The sequence below is a fragment of the Silurus meridionalis genome, chromosome 2 (assembly GCF_014805685.1).
Source record: "Silurus meridionalis isolate SWU-2019-XX chromosome 2, ASM1480568v1, whole genome shotgun sequence".
In the NCBI taxonomy this organism is placed as follows: Eukaryota; Metazoa; Chordata; class Actinopteri; order Siluriformes; family Siluridae; genus Silurus; species Silurus meridionalis.
In genome coordinates this window covers 22,342,635-22,367,156 of record NC_060885.1, presented here as the reverse complement: position 1 = coordinate 22,367,156, position 24,522 = coordinate 22,342,635, and the positions used below count along the sequence as shown (strand labels likewise).

The 24,522-nt window shown below is 39.6% G+C and overlaps 2 protein-coding genes across 2 annotated transcripts in view; one reads left to right on the top strand and one right to left on the bottom strand.

The window, feature by feature from the left end:
- The window catches only part of lrpprc (leucine-rich pentatricopeptide repeat containing), a 53,427-nt gene extending 42,571 nt beyond the window's left edge, over positions 1-10,856 (top strand). Inside the window, 11 exon segments of the mRNA XM_046874597.1 lie at positions 870-1,012; positions 1,780-1,945; positions 2,164-2,290; positions 4,090-4,178; positions 4,289-4,493; positions 5,471-5,601; positions 6,126-6,241; positions 8,310-8,384; positions 8,894-8,975; positions 9,529-9,671; positions 10,632-10,856. Of these exon segments, the coding sequence (XP_046730553.1) occupies positions 870-1,012; positions 1,780-1,945; positions 2,164-2,290; positions 4,090-4,178; positions 4,289-4,493; positions 5,471-5,601; positions 6,126-6,241; positions 8,310-8,384; positions 8,894-8,975; positions 9,529-9,671; positions 10,632-10,697 (1,343 nt within the window). The 3' untranslated portion in view covers positions 10,698-10,856.
- A 1,836-nt stretch (positions 10,857-12,692) lies between these two features.
- On the bottom strand, positions 12,693-24,481 carry abcg8 (ATP-binding cassette, sub-family G (WHITE), member 8). Its single transcript, XM_046862456.1, has 13 exons — positions 24,299-24,481; positions 23,672-23,776; positions 23,357-23,504; positions 22,172-22,410; positions 16,040-16,172; positions 15,015-15,284; positions 14,760-14,925; positions 14,525-14,623; positions 14,192-14,391; positions 14,019-14,095; positions 13,584-13,851; positions 13,354-13,481; positions 12,693-13,248 (listed from the first exon to the last, which is right to left on the bottom strand). The coding sequence occupies exons 1-13, from the start codon at positions 24,359-24,361 to the stop codon at positions 13,111-13,113; spliced, it is 2,034 nt and encodes a 677-aa protein (XP_046718412.1). The 5' UTR covers positions 24,362-24,481; the 3' UTR covers positions 12,693-13,110.
- Positions 24,482-24,522: the final 41 nt, after the last annotated feature.

Genomic DNA, 24,522 nt, shown 5'->3' with positions numbered 1-24,522 from the left:
CACTATGCACATCTGTAAGTGTGTGTGTGCAGATTGACAAAACCAGATGAGTGATGGGACAATGAGTTATTGTTCTAGCTTCATCACACTTCCAAATCTTCCCGAAAAGGGACAAGCCTGAAGAGCTCCATTTGAGGACGAGCTCATGGCTCTATTTGAATGAAATCTCTAAATAAATGCTCTACTTGGGAAGCTGATAAAGCTGTGCTACACTTCCTTTTGGCCAGCAGTTTTGGGTCTTATCTTTTACTATATAATACATGGTGGACAAAAATCACAGAGCTTCAATAAACATTACTAAAAAAAAAAAAAAAATGGCTTTCATCAATTAAGCTCAATCAGCCACCGGGGGGAAAAAAATCTAATCGGCGTGATCATTCGGAAATTCCAGTTTACCGGTGGACTGCAGCCAGGCAGCTCGCTGATTGGCATTGTAAAATCAGGCTAATTAAAACCTATGTTATGCAACCAGCCACTATGAAACCCCTGTTATTCTGCGTAGGAGTTTAACAAAAAAAACTGTGTAAAAGCCACAAAAAAATTCGCCTGCGTTCTGCATCTTATAGCTCCCGGCTACATTCCAAAACCTGCCACAAAAAAAAAAAAAAAATGCAGATTGGATTGAAATGGGGAATATGCACCAAATGGTCATTTGACCAAAATGGTTCTCTTTTACCAGTCATTTATCCTGCCAGTGACTGGCCAGAATGGCAACCACAATGCTGTGTAAAGTCTAAATGTAGTTACAATATAAAACACATGCTGCATCCCAGGTTAAAGGGTGAGCACTTGATTTAATAATAAAGTTGCTGTGCATGTATGTAATGAATTCATTTCTAAGACCTTGCCCACCACCATGCGTTCTGCAGAGGACACAAATGACTGGCAAAAGGCTGAAGCGGTCTGGACCAAGATGCAGGAGGAGAATGTGATCCCAAGAGAAAGATCCCTGCGTCTGCTTGCTGATATCCTCAGGAGCAACAACCAGGAGGTGCCCTTTGACATGCCTGAGGTAAAATAAGACCACAAGATTTGGTCCACCTGCTGCTGTCATATTCAACCTTAAGGCCACCTGGTAAATGTTACTAACAGGGTTTGAAGATGACTTTGAATCCCAACTTTGAAGGGTTTGAATACCGGCATTATTCTTGAGGTAAAATTCGATCCAAACGTTTTATTTAATCCAAATGGCTAATATAGCTATCAGGTAATAGAAGTCTAGCTCATCCAAAATCTTTTCCAAAGATACATGAACCAGTCTTCATATACTTGTTGTGCTTCCTGTAGCCCAGCTATATGCCCTAGTAATCTCTCCTGACAGAAAATACACCAGTGCTTTATTGTACAATGCTAATATTTTGAGAACTTGAATATTAAAAGTGTTTTTTTAAAAAAAAAAAAACACTTCCACATTAAAAGGATGATGACTAATTTAAATACTTTAAATATTGAATTACTTTAAATACTTTAAAAATTGTTGGACAACAATTCAGTAGAAAAGTTGGGATTGGGCATGTAGCAATGATTTATAGTTAAATTATTCATGTAATATGTATGTAATTACACTGTTTGCGTGATGTGTATGAATTAAGTGAGAATTACATTTTTCATATTTCAGGTACTAAATACATTTGTACATACCTGCCCTTTCTGTCTTTCAGTCATTCACAATGCTTCCATTTTTTTAATGCTTCTAATCCAACTTGTTTTATTTTGCTGTTCTTTGGTTCAGACAACAATTTAAGATGTCCATCGTTTTGTATTGTGTTTTAATTGCAGTCGTGGTATGAACAACCAGAGTCTGAGGAGCATTCTGAGCATGTCAAGGAGGAGAGTCTAAAAATGGAGAATAGTACTGGTTTCAGCATATCTCCTTCAAGAGACACTAAACCCCATGACTATTACCGCAGTGTTTTGACCCTGAGCAAAAAAGGGAAAGTTGAAGGTATGCTCTTGTATTCGTTTTTTTATGCTGTATAGATCTTGTGTAAAAGGTTTTCTAAATGTTAAACCATTTTCTATTAATAAGGACTCAATAAATTGCAACTGTTACTCTCCTTCCATCTCCCTTATCCTCCCTATTAATTCCATATAGTCTTTGTGTGCAGCTGCCCAGATTTCTGTATGCATTTTCTGGATATTGTCTACTTTCTCTTCTTACAGAGGCCTGTAAGGTGGTGAAGGAGGCACACAGGAAGGGTCTGGCTCTGGGAGCTGGTTCATATGACATCCTAATCAAGGCCCTGCTGGCCAGAGGAAACCTGAAGGACGCCATGGAAGTAAAAGACATGTAAGTGTTTGTGTTGGTCATCCTGTCACTTTCAGTCTGACTTGTATGATTTGCTTTGTATCATTTTCTCACGCAGTAACAGATGATCTCTGACCATGTCCACACTAATATACGTTTTAGTTTGAAAACGTTTTTCTGTCAGTTTTGTACTTCCGTTCACACAGACGGTGGATACATTTTTTCTGTGAAAACAGAGGCTTGCTGCGATGTTTCAAAGAGCGTAAAGTAAATAAATACCAGGCGGAAATGACGCAGGTCGAAGCGTCTTGTCTCATGCACAGTACAGAAATATAAGTGGTTTCAGGGGCTTCGACGTGTATGAGCAACTTTTGGAAAACGTCTGAAAACGAAAGTGTGGATGCAGATCGTTTTTACACGAAAATTCAGTTTTCAAATGAATCCGGATTAGTGTAGACATAGCATCAAAAGTTTGGCTTTGCATAAAAATCTGATTGCTGAAGCTTGTTTGGAAACCCTTGTCATTGGTTATAATGGATCAGTGGACTGGTGCGCAACGAGTGTTCGCTGTAAAAGCCTTTTTTTAATAAGGACGGTGATCCCATGAGTGCTGCGCAAAGGGAATATCGATATTGTTACCAGTTTGGACGTCATGATCGTGATCTACACATTTCGAAGAATTGGGTTCATCCTTAAAGTAGGTTCAGTTTGTGATCTGGCCTAATAGGTGCTTAAAAAGGATTGTATTGTTCGCAGCTATTCTGAATATTTTCTGAATATTACGTTTACAGCTACAAAGCTTCACATTTCTTTAGCAGATATATATGTATAAAATGGGTGCCATTACTTCAGAGATCTAAACACTATTTACAATAGTTACCCTTACACTGCTTACACACTTACCAGGCCCACAAAAACACTTTGGTTATATAAAAAGAGAATCGCCAGAAGGCCTAATGTCCACTGCTTGTGTCTCCCTGTAGCTGAGCATCTGAAGTCTTTTCAAGCTCTTGTGAGTTCCCTGCCTGAGTACCAAGTCCCCGCTGCTGATAACAGTTTTGTGTGTGCGCATTTGTGTTAGGTTGATGGCCTTTTAGTCTCGAGTGGGGTGGAGGGCTTAGCAGCCAGATTAAGAAGATTGGTAATAGAGGAGTGGAAAAAGAAATAGATGGATGGTATTGTGACCTGGGAGGGAAGGAAAGAAGGACAGAGGGATTTTTCCCGAGATTGATAAGAAGTGTGACCCTGAAACAGCGGCAATCTGCCGAGCCGGCTGCTCTAGGCCCATTGCCATGACGATAAGGTACGGGAGCAGCTACTCAATTGGGCGACAGAGCTAATCTGGACAGAGGATGTAATAAGAAAAAAATTTGATTGATGCTGCGGGGGAGCTAAAGGACAGAGGACAGGGCATCTGGGAACTGGAATAGTCTGCCAGAGCAACACACACACGCGCAGACTTTTGTTTTCTCACATATTCATGTACCTGGTTTTTATGATTCCAGTGAATGTTAGGAAAATGTATGGGTCCCTGGTGGTCTAGTGGTTAGGATGCGGCTCTCTCACCGATGCGGGCCGGGTTCGATCCCTGGTCAGGGAACCAACCCCAGCCACTCTTAGTGCCGGTCCCAAGCCTGGATAAATGGGGAGGGTTGCGTTAGGAAGGGCACCCAGCGTAAAAACGTGCCAAATCAAACATGCGGATGATCCACTGTGGCGACCCTAATGGGAGAAGCTGAAAGAAAGTTTGTTAGGGAAATGTATGCAACACACATATACTGGCGTTTTGGTGTGATGATCGTTCTTGTGCCCTTAAAATGTCTTTTCTTCCCCCTCCACAGTGCTTCCAAATATATTGCAGATTTCAAGCTGAGTGAAATGGCCAACAACCTCCAAATAGTCACACTAGTAAAGCAAGGAGACATTAAAGGTTGGTCACAACACCACTGTTGTCTATTTAGCCAATCATTTTATTATAATAGTCTGCTGTTTTACAAAAATAAAAAACGCTAAATCAATATTACATTGTCTTTCATGAAGGAGCTTTGGTCAGTTTTAAGGACATGCTGCAGAACGAGCAAGTGCCCTCCATACTTGCTATTACCCGATTGGTCCAGGGAATGGGTAGTCACGGAGACATCGAGGGCATCCAGGAAGTGGAGAGCATGGTTAAGGATTTGGGGACCTCAGTCAACCTGTCCTACATGCTGTATTTGAACAACAAGGCTTTGGCTTATATCAAAAAGTGAGCCGGGTTTCTTTGTGCATGTGAATTTTCTGTGTGTATGTGAAAGTTGGATTTTTCACCCTCGTCTAAAGCCTCAGAATCCACTATAGCCAGCTGTCCTCATATGCTTTACTCTGTTCCTGCCCCATCCCCATCTTATTATTCAAGCCCCAGATCAGCTGTGATGGCTAGAGCTACACAATCTGAATAATTTACCACAGGCCACGCTAATGCAGTGGCCTGTTTCCGGAATCCTCCATCTTGCCTCTTAACCAGTCATTTTGGCTCAGCTGTGCTCACCGCACGTGTCACTGTGGTTTAGGTCCGGGCGGGGGGTCAGAGTTCATTCAGACAGCAATGTCCACTGAGTCGTGAGAAAACGCGTTGCTCTTGCTTTGTCCTCTGCTGTCAATCGCTGACAACGCAGGAGCAGCAGCTGCCACTGGCCCAGCGCTCCACTGGGAATATTAATGTAGCCAGTGAATGTTTTACACCCTTATTATTCTGTGCGCTACCTTTACCAGCACTTCACTTCACTCAGATGTGTATAGTTGCTGTGACAATGTTTTAATCATGAGTATGCTGGGAAGTACAAAAGTTTGCATTTCCTTTACTTGTACAACATTTCAAAGTCAGATTTTTAAGTTCCATTATATCAAAAAGGAGCAAAATGTTAGTAGTAAGATATTAACAGGGTGTGGAGATTCTTTCTCATTGGCAGTTCTTCATGTCTAGTTATTCTTTAATTCTTCAGACATTTTACATTTACGACTTTATCCAGATCGCCATACAATTCTTATTCGTACAACCGAGCAGTTAAAAGTTAAGGGCACAGCAGTAGCAGCTTGGTGGTGCTTGGATTTGAGCTCATAACCTTCTGAGCAGAAGTCCAGCATCTTTAACCACTGAGTTACCTCTTCAGCATCGTCTTTGTGTCTCATCATACCCCCCCCAAATGTTCCGATACTGATGTTTTCTTTCTCTTGTATGTTTAGCGGAGACTTGGACAGTGCAGTGGAAGGCCTCGAGGCTTTGTACACCCAAAACTCAGATGGGCTACAAAAAAGCATTGCATTTGTCTTCCGTAAAGTACTCGAAGCCAACAACGGTGATGCGCTTGATAAACGTAAGCCCTGCAACCTTTCTCATATACAAGACACTGTAGACTGTGAGCGTTGGCACTAGAAACGCCATGTTCGTAAATTTGATTTATATTTCTGACAATTTTTTTATTTAATAATCTGTGGTAACATTGTATTTTTAAGAAATGCTGAATTTTGTGTGCATAATCTAATTGTGCTGCTACATTCTGTATACAGTTTAGTTACGGCTGCATGGGAACAATTCTTTTTCATACTGATAACCAATTTGAAAGTGACCATTCACATCTTATTTTTAAAGACTACGCCGCCTGATAGATCTCTCTATTAAAGACACTATTTAAACAAGGTTGTTACTTTGCTTTTTATATTGTAATGAGGTTAAATATGGAGTTAACCATTTTATGTGCATTGTTATCGACATAAATTGTATGCGAATTGTGAATGAAGTTGTTCATCAATAGTACATGCATATAATTTGCTGTGCTCCATGGAAACTCTAACAGTCTCTCTCTCTCTCTCTCTCTCTCTCTCTCTCTCTCTCTCTCAGTGAGCGCTATGTCGGAGCGGCTGTGTAATCAGTTTGCCATCTACAGACCTGCCACAGACCTCTTCCTGCAGTACATAGATGCAGGCAGGACAGAGGACGCCAAGTTCTTGCTCCAGGTAACTCGATTTTCTCTCAACCACAACATTCTCAGTAAATTGTGCTCTGAATTAATGACTCTGTTAACATGAAGTCCTGCTACACGACAACAATTGCTAGGCCTTTTTATTTTTGTAATGTGTTGGTTATTAGATATTCTGTTTTTGCAACCTTCTAAAATGACAATAAGGCAGCTTGTCAATCCATTATTCCTGTTCAGATGTCAGTTTATGTCTCAGTCTGTCAGGTTAGCCTAAAAGTTTCTGTTCTTCCTGTAGTTATGAGACCGACAGGCCGTTCTCACTCTAAGCCCTGAAGTGAACCTTTTCCACCCCTAGAGAGCAGATGAGCGCTTGGCTTTTTTTTTATTGTTCTGATTGTTGGAAAGGTTTTAGGCGCTTGAGCTGCTTATGGTCTGTGTTAATACCCATGCTTGTTAAAACCCTCCCGGGCCTCTTGGCTTTTTTTTTTTTTTAATTCGGCAACAGCAGCAGGCAGAACGCGCATCTATCACGATTGGCTTGTAATGCTGACCTCGTTGCCACTGAAGCCAGAGTGGGGCAAAGTTATTTAAAACATCATTCACACACTGACAACCCAGCAGCTTGTTTTTCCAAACAAACTGTGTTGAAGCAGCAGAGGGCATTAAGTTTAGCTGCATTACTCAGTAGACTGCTTCAGTTAAGAGTATATACCGTACATTCGGAGTCGGTTTAGTGCAGCAGTTTTTTTTTGTTTTTGTAGTCTGATTGTAACCTTACCACATGCATCAAGGATCAGAATTGAAATGATTTTCGAACATATACATTAATATCATCAGGAGAAAATCCCGCAAAATGTTCTTCCTGTCAGATTTCACTGTCCATTAATTATACACTGATCAGGCATTACATTATGACCACCTGCCTAATGTTGGTAGTGCTGGTCCCCTTTTGCTACCAAAACGGCATTAACAACTTAAGCAATTTGAGCTACAGGAGCTCATATGTTGGAACGGGCCAGACTTCGCTCCCCACGTGCATTAATGAGCCTTGGCTCGCCGGTTCACCACTGTTCCTTTCTTGAAGCATTTTTGATAAATACTGACCACTGCAGACCAGAAACAGCCCACAAGAGCTGCAGTTTTGGAGAAGCTTTGACCTAGTCATCTGGGCATCACAGTTTTGCCCTCATCAAATGCTTACTCTTGATCATTTTTCCTGCTTCTAACACATCAACTTTGAGGAACAATGTCCATTTGCTGCTTAATATGTCCCACTACCAGGTGCCATGATAGAGAGATAATCAGTGATGTTCACTTCCCCGGTCATAATGTTATGCCTGATTGGTGTATTTTGTTGGATTTTAGTATTTCTACCATTTAGGAAACTTGTGTTATTCTGTTGATACTTTTAAAAAGGGTTTTAATCAAGTTAATCCAAATTTAGTCTTAAGATTTTTAACATCCTTAGTTTTTTTATTTGTTGAACTAAACCTGGGCTGAATATACCCATGGAAGCTGGCATGGCGTAGAGGGGAAAAAAAAAGAAATGATCTTCGGTACTTTTTTCTGTTCCTTTCCTGTTTTTTATTTTGACTCCTGAACCTCACTGGTCATCCATGGTTTCTTGTGAATGTGTTTTTAATGGTTTTTTAATTTTATTTTATTGAATTTTTTTTTTTTGGCGGTACTTTTCTCCTGTGTGGTATTCCTCTAATGAAAGAGTTCGCAAATTATACACCCGGGGTCTGAAAGCCTAACAGGTGTACAGACTCAAATCAAAGCCTTTATATTCCTAAGTGAGCATAATTATACTTCAGATTGGGCTGGAACAGTACATTTTAATTTTCATAAAGAATTAAGTGGTTATCCTTCTGACTCCCTATTAACTGTGTAATTAACCTTCAACCGTAGAGCGCCGTTTGAGACACCGACGAGGATGGAGGCCGTTTGGCACTCGCCATTCAAGCCTCACATACTGTGTTTATACAAATACCTACATGCTGCTAATGATTTTCCGGCGCGTGTACGTGCGCACACTGTTCTTCCTGATAGTAATTTTAGCAATCAGTTTTAGTGTGTTTTGTTCCTTCTTTTTTTTCTTATAGCGATGTGCAGCAGTGACTGAGCAGAAGGATTTAATGGTGGCCTACATGACCAAAGTTTCACAGATTCCAGGGCAGGTAAAGTTCAAAAATATGCTTGCCGTTTTATAATACGGCAATAATATATAGCGCTCTCCATGCAGCATGCAGTCTCGCGTGTAAAAACAGCATGTGGTGTTAGTGATTCACCTCTAGAGGCCGCCCTCATAATGACAGCGGACCAAAAGCCGGAAAAAACATGGTTATGGATTTTTGCCGATAGTTCCAGCAATCAACTATCGATGCCTCGACCTCTACAACTGCCTTGATCTCTATTAATAACTAAGGCAATTTTTTGTTTAAAAGCAATCCTTTATTATCAAATACAGATATAAATAAAACATTTATTTAAAATTACATTTAAATGTTTCTGGTATTGTTTGGAGGGCCGTTACAAATGTGGGGGCTGTTGTTTGGGGACCCCTGCTCTAAATTCAGTGTATATAGTGCACCAACAACACTAATTGGTATTTAGTGATGCAATTGTTGTCTTCTGCCACTGTAAATTTATTCTTTCTTCTTTTTTTTTTTTTTTTTTTTTTTTAAAGACTGCCAAGATCAAGAATCTGCTCGAACTCATGCCAGATTTTGAGAGGGAGAATGCGTTCACGTTCCTTTTAAAGTGTTATAGTAAGTGTGTCTTTTGAACTACCACAACTGACAGTAGACTGTACAACTATGTGTGTAGCATGCTCTTGTGTGTATCCTTACCGATTTGAAAGTTCTGACAGTGTGTGCTATCCAAGTACACTTTGGAGCTAGTAAACGTTCACCCTTGTTGTCTGGACTCGAGGAGAGAGTGCTTGCGTCATCGTCCAGTCCTCTGTTCGCCTCCCGCTTCACAAGCCTGTGGCTAAGCAGTTATTATCCAGCCGATTAAAAATGCAACAAGCTGGCCGTATACGCTGGAAGGAGAAAGCGCATTTCTGCTAATGCAAACATGCGCTTTCTATTGCCGGCTTGCTTTAGCCAGCCTGGCGTGAGAGCTTTGACATGTTAAAGTACTTACAAAACTCTTGTGACTGTCCATACTGCACTTGCACATAGACTATGTAACGCTGCCCCTTGAACAGAGCGTAATGAACGATGAGATATTAAACACTGCTCTGTCATTTCATGCATCTTCATGCTTGGGTTTTTTTTTTTCCCCCCGTCTCCTTCTCTGTCTGTCTTTGCCTGTCAGGTGTGGATAAAGACTTGACCTCAGCTAAGGCTCTTTATCAGCAGATGCTGGATGAAGGACTGCAGGTGAACGAGTTGTCTCTGAAGAGACTGGCGCTGCTGTACAAGAATGCCGGCGAGGACGTGCCCTTCGAGGAACCTCCGGTAATAATTAGTTAAATAGTCCGCTTTGTCGTTTGTCATGCAAACAAGTATATTTGGGCATTTTTCTATACAGAAAAAAAATCATTAACATAAAAAAGGAATAATTTTTTAGGTCTGTATGAAATACAAGATGATTTTAAATGATCTATGATCATTCTCTGACTTTCACAGCTCTAAGAAACTAGCCTGCACTCTTCCCCTGCCCTAGGTGACCCTAGTAAACACCATCATCTACAGTTGACCTCATCACTTTTCTGCCCTACATTACCATCAGAAATGTTCTGGGCTTGTGTTAGTCCTCCTTTCTCTTGTATTATTTAAGGCCAGCATTGCTGTGTTGTAGAAATCCTCTAGAACAAGACCCTGTCAAAGTCTTAATCACACAAAACCCCAGCGCTCTCACTTTTAACTTTGCACAAAGCAATCTCACATAGCACCCGCCTCTCCCACTTTCCCTCTTTCCCGCTCTCCTTCCATTTTTTACTCTCTTTCCCACGGGACAAGGCTAACCTTTCCTGAGAGCTCCGATAAGGAGGGGATTTGAGGTGCTGTTCGCATCTGGTCCTGCCATTAGCTTTCTTCTACTTATTGACTTTAATTACAACATGAATACGGAGAAAATGCCAACTGTAATGTTCTGAAAGTAAAGTACTCACCTTGTTTAGTTTTTTCAAACAGTCATTGTTTAATTAGACTGGTTTGAAGGAGGGCATAGTGCAAAGATGTTTACACGTTTTAATCTGCAAAACACAACCGCAGAGAAGAATCGTTTTATACTAATTAATCTGCTGTAGAGGAACGGCTGTTGATTTGGATGGCAGACAGACATAACACACAAAGAATTCACATTAGCATGCCCTTTTTTTTTTTTTTGTGTTACATTTTGGATTTTCCTTCCATTTTTCTTTCTAGATTTATATATGCTTAAATTTGTGTATGTTTACCTTCTTCTTTCCATAGGAGACTTTCAAGTTCTACGCAGACAAACTGAAGGCCTCACATACCCAGAGTTCAACAGAAAACTAGAATCTCATTTTTTGTTGTTGTTTTTGTTTTTTTATATATGTATGCTCACATCCTGTGAAGTTATTGAGCCTCGGTAAACTAGTCATTACAAGTGCAGTGAAAAAAAAAACAATAAACTTATGTACAGAAGTATTTATGCTAATAAATGTGTTACACGTGTTCGTTTTGTGCTTCGAGTTTTAATGGGAATCAGTGCACGCACACACACGTTCTGCAATACCAGTTTAGGCTTTTGTCAAGATTTTTCGAAATGTGCAGTGATTGACTCGTGATCATGCCAAATGTATCTCTGGCCTGAAGTCCAAGAGGCATTAGTCTTTGCTATGGCGTTATGCTAGCCTCATGGTTTAAAACCTACATGGAAGTTTCTTAGCATCTGCAAAAATAAAATCTTTCCATTACTTTTACTCCGTTTGCTTTTAAAATAACCTCCACTTTTCTGGGAAGATGTTTGTTTTTGGAGTTTGCTTTGTAAAGATTTGTGCATCATTCATCCACAAGGTTGTAAGTAAATTCAGGTACTAATGTGAGGAGGCCTGGGGTGCAGTCAGCATTCAAATTAATCCAAGAGGTGTTCATTAGGATTGAGGTCAGAGCTCAATCACTGCTCACTCAAAATCCTTCTTTATACCATGTTTTCATGGACAGGATCATTGTCATGCTGAAATATTTTGAGTCTCAGTTCAAGTGAAGGCAAAAAAAAAAAAAGAGATCCATCTTTGTGGTAACCGTTTGAGTAAGAAGCACATATGGCTGGGAAAAGCTTGGTGACCCAATACTTTTGTCCTGCCAGGAATTCACTCTTCTATATCAATATTATTATACATTATAATGGTTAGAACTGTGCCAAATGTCTTGAACAGGAGAAAGGAGCAAATACACAGTTAAAACAGATGTTAGGGATATAACTGGTACACACTGTGTTTCCAGGTAACCTTATAATCCTGGGAAATACTGTATGCACTATATTTCATACACTAATAAATATGTAGTCGAGAGGCTGAATAACAATTACCAGTTTTTATTTATAACATTTTCTTTTCACCTTTTATCAGGGTTTTGCACCAGTGCAAAACTTGCATCAGAATTTAAAAATAGAACTGCCTTTATGTTCATAAATCATTTAGATTAATAATCACAGTATTAAAATAAAAAAAACACGCATGAGGCATGAACAAAAGCTGCAGATGGATTGCTGTTATTTGCTGTAGGGGGGAAAAGTGTATGCATGGTGCTTTGCTGCCATCCAGCGGCAGTCAATTGAAGTTTTACAAACAAATCAACACGTGAATATATATTTAGCTGTGGGGAAAATGAGGGCTGTGTTTCAATAATGCCATGGACATACCCTTATCAACTCCCCCTTCCAATGTTGCCTTATGTTGAATCCCATTTGTTAGAGTAAAGCTGGTTACAATGCTTTATTAGATCATTTGAAGTTCGGTGGTCAATTCATTGATTGATTTTAGCCTTTTTTTTTTTTTTTTTAGCCACTAGCCTTTTCTTGAAATCACATGCATACCTGTACACGTTTAGTCATAAAACTTGGAGAATATTTGTGTGGTTTATAGTATATCACTTTCATTAACTGGTAACTGGGATTTGCGATCTTGCACTTCTCTCTATTGTCTAACTACACTTTGGTAAATGTATAGCATGGTTTGCAAAATAACACTCAATACAAGTTGGCTAACGGCCACAGTATATCCTGCCAGTATATCCTATCATACTATTTTTTATCTTTGCCCTCTTTGTTCATCATATACATAAATATACAGATTGTAAAATGTCGCTTAGTTACTTTGTATATAAAGTATATTTATCTACCAGGAATAACATTATGACGGGTGAAGTAAATAACACTGATTTTCTCTTCATGGGACTTGTTAGTGGGTGGGATATTTTCAACAGCAAGTAAACATTTTGTTCTCCAGGTTGGTGTTTAAAAGCAGGAAAAATGGGCAAGCGTAAGGATTTAAATGAGTTTAACGAGGGCCAAATTGTGATGACCAGACAACTGGGGCAGAGCATCTCCAAAACTGCAGATCTTGTGGGGCTTTCCAGTCTGCAGTGGTCAGTATCTATCAAAAGTGGTCCAAGGAAGAAATAATGGTGGGTTAACAGGGTCATTAATGCTCCTGGTCCGTGTGGTCAGATTTAAAAGTTAATGCTGTTAGTGCTTAACGTGTCAGGACTGTTTTGGCAGCAAAAGTGGGATCAACACAATACTTGGCAGGTGGTCATAGTGTTATGCCTGATCTGTGTAAATCACGAACACTTTTCTCCAAGAAAAGTTGTTCTCCCCCCATATCATTCGACTCGACTGTGGACTGAGAACATGTTGATGCTGACATGTTATCTTCATTTACAAGGGTAAAGTTTGTCTAAAAGAGATCTTTTCCTTTCTTTTCCTTCACCAATCCTGACTGGATTTCTGCTTAATGAACTTGAGTGACAGATAGTAGAGCAAAATAAAGACCAACACTACAGCGATCAGCACTAAATAACAGGTGTAGAGTGGGAACTGGTTCATATGCATCAGCTCCACCACCTGCCAGGGCCAAAACAAATGAAAGCACATGAGAATTACAATATTCCCAAAGCCATTTATTAGGATAAATAATAACGCTTATTAAAAAAAAATAAGTATTCTTACTTTAATACCATCTACATTGATGGTCAGGTTTCCAAGGCTCACTGTATATTTGAGGCCACGGAACTGAACCTGCAGCATCCCATCAAAACCCCACCGCATGAAGGAAATATAGGAAAACCAGGAAGCCACTGAAAGAGGTAAATCATTAGTAGAGCTATCAACAATGCTTGATGGACTTTTTAGTCATTTGCTGTTAGTTGGGTGTCTGATCATTTTTGACAGGTTCTTACCCAGCCACATGTTGTCGAGGCTAATGACAAAGCCACCAGTCAGATAGAAAACAGTGAAAAGGGAGTTTCCAGTGAAGGAAGAGGTCTGGAGGGTGGGAAACACAGCTGCTGCGAACAAAGCCATGCAGCGGCTGCAGTACACCATCAGCCATGCCAGCATGAAGTTGAGCAAGAAACGATCTGGTGAGTCGTTCAATCCGGCTAGCCAATAAATAGGCAGGCTGTATACTAGTGTAAAAACACAGTGTTCAGGTAACTCACCAAGAACCTGAGAGAGAGGGGTTACACATAATCACAATGGATTTTATTATTCAATTGATATGTCCATAAAATATAATTATTTTGACCCAGGAACATGTTATTTCACGATTTGAAATCTTGCATGGAGCTTTGCTGCCCCCTTGTGGCCGCTCTACTCTTATACGCAGAAAGTACCTTTGCAAAAAAATAAGGGGTGACTGAGTACATTCCATCTTCCAGCTCATGATACAGCATGGCTCTCTCTGAATGACCTGTAAAAAAAAAATAAACAACATACACCAACATGGTAAAGTTTTTACTCAAGGACATCCTAATAGGATAAGATTGAAATTTAAATTGAGACTCACACTTGGCTATGACATCCAGTACCACAGCGAATGGCGTGAGAGCCCCAATCATGTAGAGGAGGGCCACAGTGTCCTGCACTGGCAGTTTCTCCTCACCCGCCCCGAAGTATAGGAAGCCTACTAGTAGGGACATTAACAGGGCTTCTAGGCCATGCACCACCAGTGTCACAAGGTCACGGAAATCATTAAATACCTGCCGCCTGGTAACACGAAAAAACAAACATCATGCAAACATAAATGCAGCATCAATACAACTGCAAATTCAGATACTATAAAGATCAACTCCACAGACGTTTATATTGTTTTAACTTCTGGACTTTTTGGCCTTCTTACCTAATCAGAATGGAGAACTGGTGCAGTGGGCCAGGTCTATGGTTCTTCCTTTGTGAAACTGTGATGCTTGTTTCGGCTTTTGGTGTAGCAGGGATATCGCTAAAAAAATCATCACACAGAAGTACTGTAAGATGCTACTCTTTCTCTCTCTCTCTCTCTCTCGCTCTCTTTTTCTAAAAGCATGAAAAGCAGCCATGATCTGAGAGCAACCTAAAGGGACAAGCAAAAGGTTTACCTTGGGATATTATTGTCCAGCACTGGAACATTGTGCTCGTCAGACTTCCACATGAAATCCTCAGTGTTCTTCACCTTGTCAGCAAACTGGCTTGCTAGGACCCTCGTTCTCTCCAGACATTCTGCTTCTTTTTCGGAGCAGCGCCGGTCAATGCTAATCAAGTCCACTGTGTCGGACAGAAACAATTCCCCTTAGTCCCTTGATCAAACCATGTGTCATTCCTTGAGTATTAACCAAGGGTCAGGTCTTACTCACCATAGAAATCAGAGGGATTGCAGTAGCGTGGACATGGATGCCCCAGAGATGTGAAGTAGTTCACCATGTCTTTAGCAGGGCCACAGTACACAGCTGAGCCAGAGGAAAGCAACACCACCAGGTCAAAAAGCTGAAAGATGTCTGAGCGCGGTTGGTGCACAGAGAGAAGGACCAGGCGGTTCCCTCGAGCCAGACGAGACAAGGTGATAACTAGGTTGTGAGCAGTAAAGCTGTCTAGACCTGAAGTAGGCTCATCCAGGATAAGAATTCCTAAAAACAAACATGTAGTATATAGATCTGTGGCCAAATTATCGTATGAGGTGGTATCAAGAAGTTTTCGAGACTAATGGTGCTAACTGGTTCTATTCCTACCACGATTTCAAAGTGCAAAAAAAAAATGTAGAATTCTGCATGAAACTGGGCAAATCTGCCACAAAGATGAGTGGCACGTGCTCTTCAAGAGTGGAAGAACATTACTGGAAGACAACGAGAGATCAGGAAGACCTTCAACAAGCTCAACCCCCGAAAATGTCGAAACATCATGTCGGAGAATGATCCACATAATCTCACTTCTGCTTTGTTCCAATGTCGCAGATTTAACAACATTTTCGAGATCCAGCGCAAATCGCAAAAGGTGCTTCACATGCTTTGAAAAGAAGACGTCCAGGACACATTTCAGAAATGGCAGGAACGCTAGGAGCACTGCATTGCTGTGCAAGGGGACAATTTTAAAGGTGATAGTGTGTAAACGTAGATAAATAAAGTACTTTCTTGTAAACAGAGCCGATCTCAAAACTTTTTGATACCACCTCTTAGCTGCTATAGGCTGAGATTAACAGTATTATACATTGCCTTAGTGAAAAATGTCAATCCACCACACAAAATGACATCTTTGCAATTTGATATATCTACCATATAGTCAAATTTAGCAAGTATTTAATTATAAAAATTCTAATAATTTAGCCTTTTTAAAGCATTTATTTCTAGAAAGCAGCTAAATGAGTTGTCAGTAGAATAAAACTCACCCGGGTTCCATAGTAGCTGAACAGCAATGCTAACCCTCCTCCTCTCTCCACCAGATACACCTCGCACATAGTTATTTCCGACTCGTGTGTTAGCACACTGTCTCAGCCTCAGCTCGGCAATGACATCATCTACCTGCAAAGACTGCTTCATCAGGTTTCTCTACAAACAAACTAAATAATAGTGTACTATTAACAGAGGCTAAGCCAATCAGTGTAACCAATTCTCATCGTGTTCAAATGCCACAGTCCAGAAAGATAAGCCACTTAAACTGAATTTACTTACTTACTTACAGATGATGTATAAACAGCTCAAGTACAGCTAAGTGTTTCACATAAGGTTATGTTTTAATTCTGTTCCCATATCTAATGATAATATTGTTTCTTCTTGCACCACAGTGGTGTGTTTCGGGTTGTTATTAGGTTGGAAAACTGCCATTCTGCCCAGTTTCTGAACGGAGGGCATCATGTTCTGCTTCAGAATGTCACAGTACATGTTGGAATTTATGTTTACCAAGTATCAGCAGCACATATGCAGCCCCAGACCATGATGCTACCACCACCATGCTTAACTGTAGGCAAAACTCAATTTTCTTGGTGCTCCTTACCAGGGCATTGCCACACACGCTGGACACCATCTAAGCCAAACTTGTTTATCTTAGTCTCGTCAGACAACAGAAGAGGGTTCCAGGAATTCATGCTCTTGGACAGGTTATCTTCAGCAAACCGTTTGCAGGCTTTCTTGTGAGCCAGCTTCAGAAGAGGCTTCCTTCTGGGACAACCGCCATGCAAACCTCTGAATGACCCTGGCCTCTGTACTGTAACTTAGTTTCAGGGTTTTACCAAACTTCTTATAGCATAGGCCATCTTTGTACAGGAGAGAAACAATTTTTATTCTTAAATCCTCAGAGAGTTCTTTGCATTGAGGTGGCATGTTGAACATCCAGTGGTCAGTATTAGAGAATTGTACTCAAAGCACCAAATTTTAACTGGTTTTATACAAGACACACAAATCTGTATGGTCCTGTCAAGCAGACAAAAACATAAACATAATGCCTGTATGTTATTTTCAGAGGACAGTAAATCTATACTGCACATTAACTACTCTAAAATATATCCAAGTTTCATTTCTAAAGTATTTTCCATTGTTTATTCCTATTCCTATTGGCTGTTCGTTACTTCAGTTAGAGATGCACTGAGTTACCTGAGTACGTAGAGAGTCTTTTTGTTTGTTAGAGGTTGTCTCCTGTTCTGTGCCAAGAGCAAGAGCACCAAAAAGTGGGAACATTGACATAACTAACTGTGTGCCACTTGTACTGTTGGTGAGTGTACTGTGTAACTACGTTGTTCAAGAAGTTAAGTAAACTCTATGGGAAGGATCCTCTTGCATCCTATTGTATTTCACGCATCCACATAGGCCAACGCATAACCGAAGCTAACTGCTTGCACGACAACTGCTGTCAGAAGTGGGATTTCATCTGTAAATTTTAGGTACATGTATGAATCAATGCTGGTGAGGCAGTATATATGGGAGAAGCAGATAAGAAGTTAGCTAAATTGTTAGCTCTCTTTCGGCACGAGATGCAAGCAGGTTGACGTCATCATGCCTGATGAAAATAGCTATGGCCCAACTACAACGTGAATCATCTGTACATCTGTAAAGATTATATATATAAAAAAAAAAAAAGTAAAAATAATAATAACAAAAAGTAAATAATTACATTTATATATGTCCCAGAAAGAATTGTGCCATGGAGCTATGACAGCAGCCATTGATTGCAACCAACCCCCAGACTGGTTTAAGACAATTCTCAAAAAACAAATAATTATATAAAAAAAGTATGACAAGCAACTACAAATGATGATGGCTCCAATATCGACTCATATTACAAGTTGCAATGTTCACTGCACCCAGGAGGAACACAAGTGACATCTCCCAGGGTACTGTCAGAGAAAAGATGATGCCTTATTCAGATTCACCCATCCTACAAGACAATACTGAGGTCATGCAACATCACAGATGAGCCATTTGCTGTAAAGCTAGAAGTAATACAACAGAGAGCATGCACTTCAGGTCTGTTCATAGCTACCCCTTCCATGGAGACTGGCACAAGGCAAAAAAAAGGGCTAGAACACTGAAGAAGCCAGTCCTCCACACCACAGGTTAGCTGTGCAAAAAAGCAGAGGCCCAAGCTTGCTTAGTGATGTGAATGTAATCTGCATTCCAACACAAGCCGTTGTAGACACGGGAGATGAAACAACAGTTATTGCAGAGACTGTGTCAGCAGCTTCCCTACAGTAGGTAGACAGCTACAACACAGACATGTATCCATAATGCAGAATCAGGGAAGGACATGAATGCTAAATGTAGATTGAAAAGCAAATTCCAAATTAGCACCTAGTGCACAGAATGGGAAGTTTTTGTGGCTCTGAAACGTGACCCTGTACTTCTGGGGATAGATTTTTTGCAGGCTGCAAATGTTACCATTCATATTCGTGGCAGAAGAACTAGTTCCTGCCAAGATCGTTTGGGGGTGACAACGAGACCACCTTACCAAAAGGGGCCTGTCTTGGTCTCTTAGTGGAAACATATCCAGATGAGGGCTTATCAGGTTATGAACAGCAGGAAAGGATTGTGTTAGCACTCAAGAACCAAGTGATGACACAACTGAGAAGACTGACAACTGCCACAGACCTACCTGTTGTTCAAAACCCTAGGTGGAAACTGGCTAGAAGTCTTCTCCAAAGAAAAGCTAGTGCAAGATTAGAGAGCTGATTCTGATCTCTCCATCCTGCACGAGTGGAAAGAAAAGGGAGTCCTTCCAACAAAAGAGGATGTCACATTGAAAGGTCCAACAGTCAGAAAAATACTGACTGTGTTGGCTGCAAGTTGAACTCTATTAAGGTGTCCTCTTTTATCATTGGGAAAGGCCTGGAAGACTCAGCCCCTTCAGACTGTTGTGAGTACCTGCCTCAATGCAAACAAAGGTGTTACAAGCCTGCCAAAGTCCACCACACTCTGGCCATTTGGGTGCAGGAACGACTTTAGAGTGACTCAATCAAAGTTTTCACTGGAATAGCATGGTTGGAGATGTACATTTATACATACAGAGGTGCAGACTTTGCAATGCTTGCAAAAGTTCCAGGACCAACTCAGAGGGCCAAACTTCAAAACCAAGCGGGGGCACCAATGGTTTGGATCCACATTGATATATTGTGCCCATTTCCTGTGTCCAGTTCAGAAAACAAGTATGTTCTTATTATTGACTAGTTCACTTAATGGGTGGAAGCATTTCCTGTGCCAGACCAAGGTTTAAGACACTTGTCTATGAGTTAATCTCCAGGTTTTGCGCACCACTTGAACTGCACACAGACCAGGTTTGAAATTTTGAAAGCTCATTATTCAGAAATGTTTGCAGTCTCTTGCAGATCACACAAAAACCCTTAACATCCTGCTTCCAATGGGCAAATTGAGAGGTTCAATTAACCGCTCCTTCAGACGGTTTGATGCTACGATGCTGAACCAGAATTAGAAAAAACTGGAATGAGCATCTTCCTCTTCTTACATCAGCACCGTAGCTCCCAGCATGCAGTTACTGGATTCATGCCAAATAGGCTCATGCTTGAAAGGGAGGTTTACCAACCTCAGGATCTTTGGTCTAGTATAGCAGAGCAAAAGTCAGAGAGTTTGGAAGTTCTAGACAATTTTGACAAAAGCTTGAGAGAGGCACATGATATTGCCAGGGAGCACCTTTAAACAGCTCAATAACGGTAAAAAAAAAAGATCTATGATCTCAGGGCTCAGGAGAGGAATCATGTTGTTGGAGATCTGGTGGAAAAGAGGACAGAGCCCTAAACTCTCATCTCCAGTCAGAGAAAGGCCCCTTTGTTAAATCTGCCTGCTGAAGTAGCCTTTAATGTACTGGGCCACACAGAGCTTCATGAGATCCAGTGGTTATGACAAAAGTAAATCATGCATCACGATTGTCTCAAGCCCTCCGACTGTGACATGATTTCAGCCAGGGTCAAGCATCAAAGGAGTGATATCCTGCAAAAGTGCAAGGACACCCTTGACAACCAAAATGCAAAAACCTCTACATGAGCCAGAACCAATTGCATCCTGTGGTAGCAGTGAAAATTTATAAATATATTTTTTAGGAGAACCAGGAGAAGGAGAGAAAGCAGCAGCCAACAGCTTGTTGGCATAGGCAACTTGGACTTGGACTGATGTCAGACATAGGAGAACAAGAGAAAAAAACACATAAAGGAAAAAAAATTCATAAGCCAGCAAGATACGACAGTCAGTGTTTCATTGTTGCCTTTCACGGTTCATTATATACAGTTTCTTAGTTTCTTGTAACTGTTTGGTTATATTGTTTTGGGTACTAAAGGGAGGATATTCCCTATGTTTATTCTGTTACTATACCTAATGGCTGTTAGCTACTTCAGTTAGAGAAGTACGTTTGAATGTAGAGAGTCTTTTTGTTGCAGGAAGTTGCTCATATGCTTATTGCACAGTCTGAAAGCAGCCGCTCTGTGGCGAAGCAAGAGTGGGAATACAGACTGTGTTAATGCCACTTGTGCTGTTGGTGAGTAATCTGTGCAACTACGTTGTTCAAGAAGTTAAGAAAACTCTATGAAAAGAATCCATCCACATAGGCCAACACATAACCAAAAGTAACTGCATGCACGAATATATATATATATATATATATATATATATATATATATATATATAAAACATTTATTAGAAATGTTACTCCGTTCTGTGAGTTAATCTTAGTCCGGTTCCAAATTATATATATATATATATATATATATATATATATATATATATATATATATATATATATATATATATTTATATTTATATATATAATTTGGAACCGGACTAAGATTAACTCGCTTAACGGAGTAACATTTCTAATAAATGTTTTATACTAATAAATTACATAAAAATGTTAAATAAATCTATTTTATTATTGTATTATTCATATAAAGTAGGAAAAAACATTTATGATAAGTAATTCACAATTTATGTTGAGTTTACAGTACAGTGCATGTACAATTCTCTTTGAAAAAGGAACCATCAAAAGGAGAGAGTCAAAACCCCGCGAATATTTTGTTACTTGCGAGGGGTCATAGACCCCTGCAAGTATTAATTTTGAACTATATACAGACAGACAGACAGACAGACAGACAGACAGACAGACACAATTTCTTTAGCACCATGACACAGCTGGATTCAGGTTTATCGGTTTTGTTCTGTGAGTTATCACAAGAATCACTGTTAATTGCATGCTATATGAACTCAAGTGGCCTTTAGTATCAGTGAGTTGGACATACATTGGCTTCTGTTTAATTGAATTACTGCTATATATCAATTGTATATGTTATCCTTGAACAGTGAACCCCAAGCTCATAATACTGGTTGATAAGTATAAGAGCCTACATTCATGCAATGTATTCTGTCCAGGGAATCAGTGATGTTACCTGGTAAAAATGTAACTGATCAATAAATAAATTGTCCCAGTGCAATCAGAGAATTTGGTTACATGAACAGAAACCATTATAATGCTATTTATGTAAAAGTGACGTGTAGTGTATAGTTACAGCTACCGTATAGAGAGCTTTGGTCAGCATTCCTCATAATACATTATTAATATAATAATAATAAATAATAAATCTTCAGTTTATTGAATATTGAGTGCTCAGGATGTCTATGTGCATGCAATAAACAATCTATTTATTTCTTTGCTCGTTGTCTCATGATTCTTCACCCATCATACTTCTGGTGAAACACTGCACTTTAAATACTGTTTATTAAAAACTGTGATTTATATAATTCACATTGCTAAAATTCCTTTTTTTTAGGCCTAATCTTCTCAGCCACAGTCAGCTGACTAACATAACTGAGAGCTGGCCTTTAATATTGATTTAATGATTCCTATTAGCTCGTGAATTACCGTACATGTTCGCTTTGTTTCTCTGTATTGCCAATGAGATTTTTTTCGATGAATAAAACACAATTTAATTTAATCAAAGTATTGCCTACCCTTTGCCTTAGTTCATGACTTGTTATTAACAAGTATATCAAGAACATTTGGAAGAATTTATGAGCACTGCATGTCTTACCCTTTGATCTCTCTGTGCCTGTGTAAAATCTGTCGGTAGGCGTAGTTTTGCCACGAAGGTGAGAGTCTCCCGTACTGTCAGATGGGGTAACAAACGGTCGTCCTGTCGGACATGAGCGATGCTTTTCTTCACCAGCGAGGTTGTGCAGGGTTTGCCATTGATGAGGATCTCTCCAGATTTCTTGGTGCCTCCTTCATCTCGACATGTTATAATGTCCAGCAGGGAGGTCTTTCCACAGCCTGTTGGAGGCCAAAGTAAAAACGAGTAAAGAAATAAACTTGACACTGTACCTGCACAAAAATAAATAAATAAATAAATAAATAAATAAACAAACAAACAAATAAACACTGTCCCTTATATAAGTGATATTTATATTTGTCTGAGGTTGGAACACATTTGTACTTTGAATTACTTTTCATCTAATGCAACTTTTGCCTTTCAGATAATTTTGAGGGCCCTTTTGAGTCCAACAGCAACTGCAATTAAAACATTTTAGCAGTTTTTTTAAATGTTACATTTGTAGTAAGCAAGCAGATCCCCAACACGTTTATATACACAAACTTTACCTATTGTTCCAATGATGAAAATATGACAATGCAGCTCTGTGTTGTTAGGTATTTTCTCATGTGACTCCTATAATTTTTGGTTACAATGATATCAATACACCGACCAAAAAAACCCTGATCTATTGCATTGTGTAGCATCTATGGGAGTCACGTGACAAAAGAGCAACTTAGACTAGAAGAGTCAAGAGGTTAACTTATCAATTTTGTTCTCTACATATAAATATTGTTAATTATACTTTTTCCATGGTATCTGAAATTAAGTTAAATATTTTTACATTACTGTGCAAAATTAAAATTGAAAATATTCAAAAAAATTATTTGCCTTTAAACTGTATCAGTAGCATTAAAGTAGCCTAAAGTTTTATGAGGACCTGCCACAGATGTTTGAAAACTTTGTCTGTAGCACTTTTTCCTGTTTAATCAGTTAAAGTTTTTGTAAATCTAAAAGTTTTTCTAGTGAAGAAGTATAAATTCAGCCAATAACATCCTAGATATAATGTGTAGTTAAAAACATGGCTGTCTAAGACTTAAAGTACCCATATGCACACTTAAAGTACCCATATGTTGTTATTTCTAGTCATATTAAAATGATCATTTTATCAGTTTGACTCATTCCTACCTGAGCTGCCAATAACAGCCAACATCTGGCCGCTGTGCACTCTCAGGTTCAGCTCTTTGATAGCAGTCTGTTTGTTGCCCCGCATCTCCCAGGGCATCTTAAGCTCCGACAGTTTTTCATACCAGGGGATCTGTGCTGCCGTGTCCACCTAGAGTACACACAAAAAGCTCCCATGTGCTTGCATGCTTAACTGGTGCCAGTAAACTGATCAATAACTTTTCCATTTCATTTCCATTTTTTCTCTCACATACACATTATAGAAGTAATCGTTTGAATTAATTTGAGAAAGGTTTGTTGGTGTCTCAAACTGGATACCTGATAGTGCAGATTTCTGACCTCCAGCTCATTGTAACCCCCACTGTAGGTAAAATACAGACTGCTGTCCTCATCTCCTGAGGTAAACAGCCTGATATCTCTGCCCTGGAATGGAAGGAATGAGTTAATAAACACCTGTATTCAAATAAAACACATTTAGCTTGTGTCAGACAGCAAAGCATTTCATTGCATTAAGGGTCATTTCATTGTTTTAGTTTTAGAAATAGTAACTCTAAAGAATTGTTTGGACTTTTGGACCAAAGCAGATTGTAAAACATATACATAAAAAATAAAAAATAAAATACAAACATCTCATTAATTTAATCAGATTTGTTCAATGCCAATAGATAAGTGGACAATGTTGAATTTTGGTTCAGAGTCCATTTAAATGATGGCACGCATTCTCATTGCATAATACACATACTCTTTTCTCCTGCATGAAGTCCACCAAAAGGTGAAGTCACTAGTTTAGATATAATTGGGCACACAGTACACAGCAAATGACACAGAACACACAGTAAAAGCACACAATAAAGAATGAACAAATGAATGATTGAATGAATGTCTTTACTGATATGTCTCTTATATTTAATTGTCCTTGTTTAGTCTGCTGTGGTGGTCACTTACCTCACAGTTTCCAGGCACTGCTGAGAAGCTGCTTTCTGAATCAAACACATTGTCATCTGTCATGGTGGCTAGCTAGTGCTAGCAAAAGAGGTGCTGAATTTGAGGATAGAGACTATTGTCGGTCCAGGTTGAAAACCTGAAGAAGTGACTGCTGGTTTCTCTGTTGAGAGAGTGTGTTGTAGAGAGGAGGCACTTTCAGAACTCTCTCTATGTACAGCACTGAG

Excerpts from the sequence above, each read along its gene's own strand:
- abcg8 (XM_046862456.1), bottom strand. The coding sequence starts at position 24,361 with ATGACAGATGACAATGTGTTTGATTCAGAAAGCAGCTTCTCAGCAGTG. Across the intron at positions 14,926-15,014 it reads CAATCCCTCTGATTTCTATG|TGGACTTGATTAGCATTGAC; the intron begins GTGAGTAAGACC and ends TGTCCGACACAG. Across the intron at positions 14,392-14,524 it reads CAGTTCTCCATTCTGATTAG|GCGGCAGGTATTTAATGATT; the intron begins GTAAGAAGGCCA and ends TCGTGTTACCAG.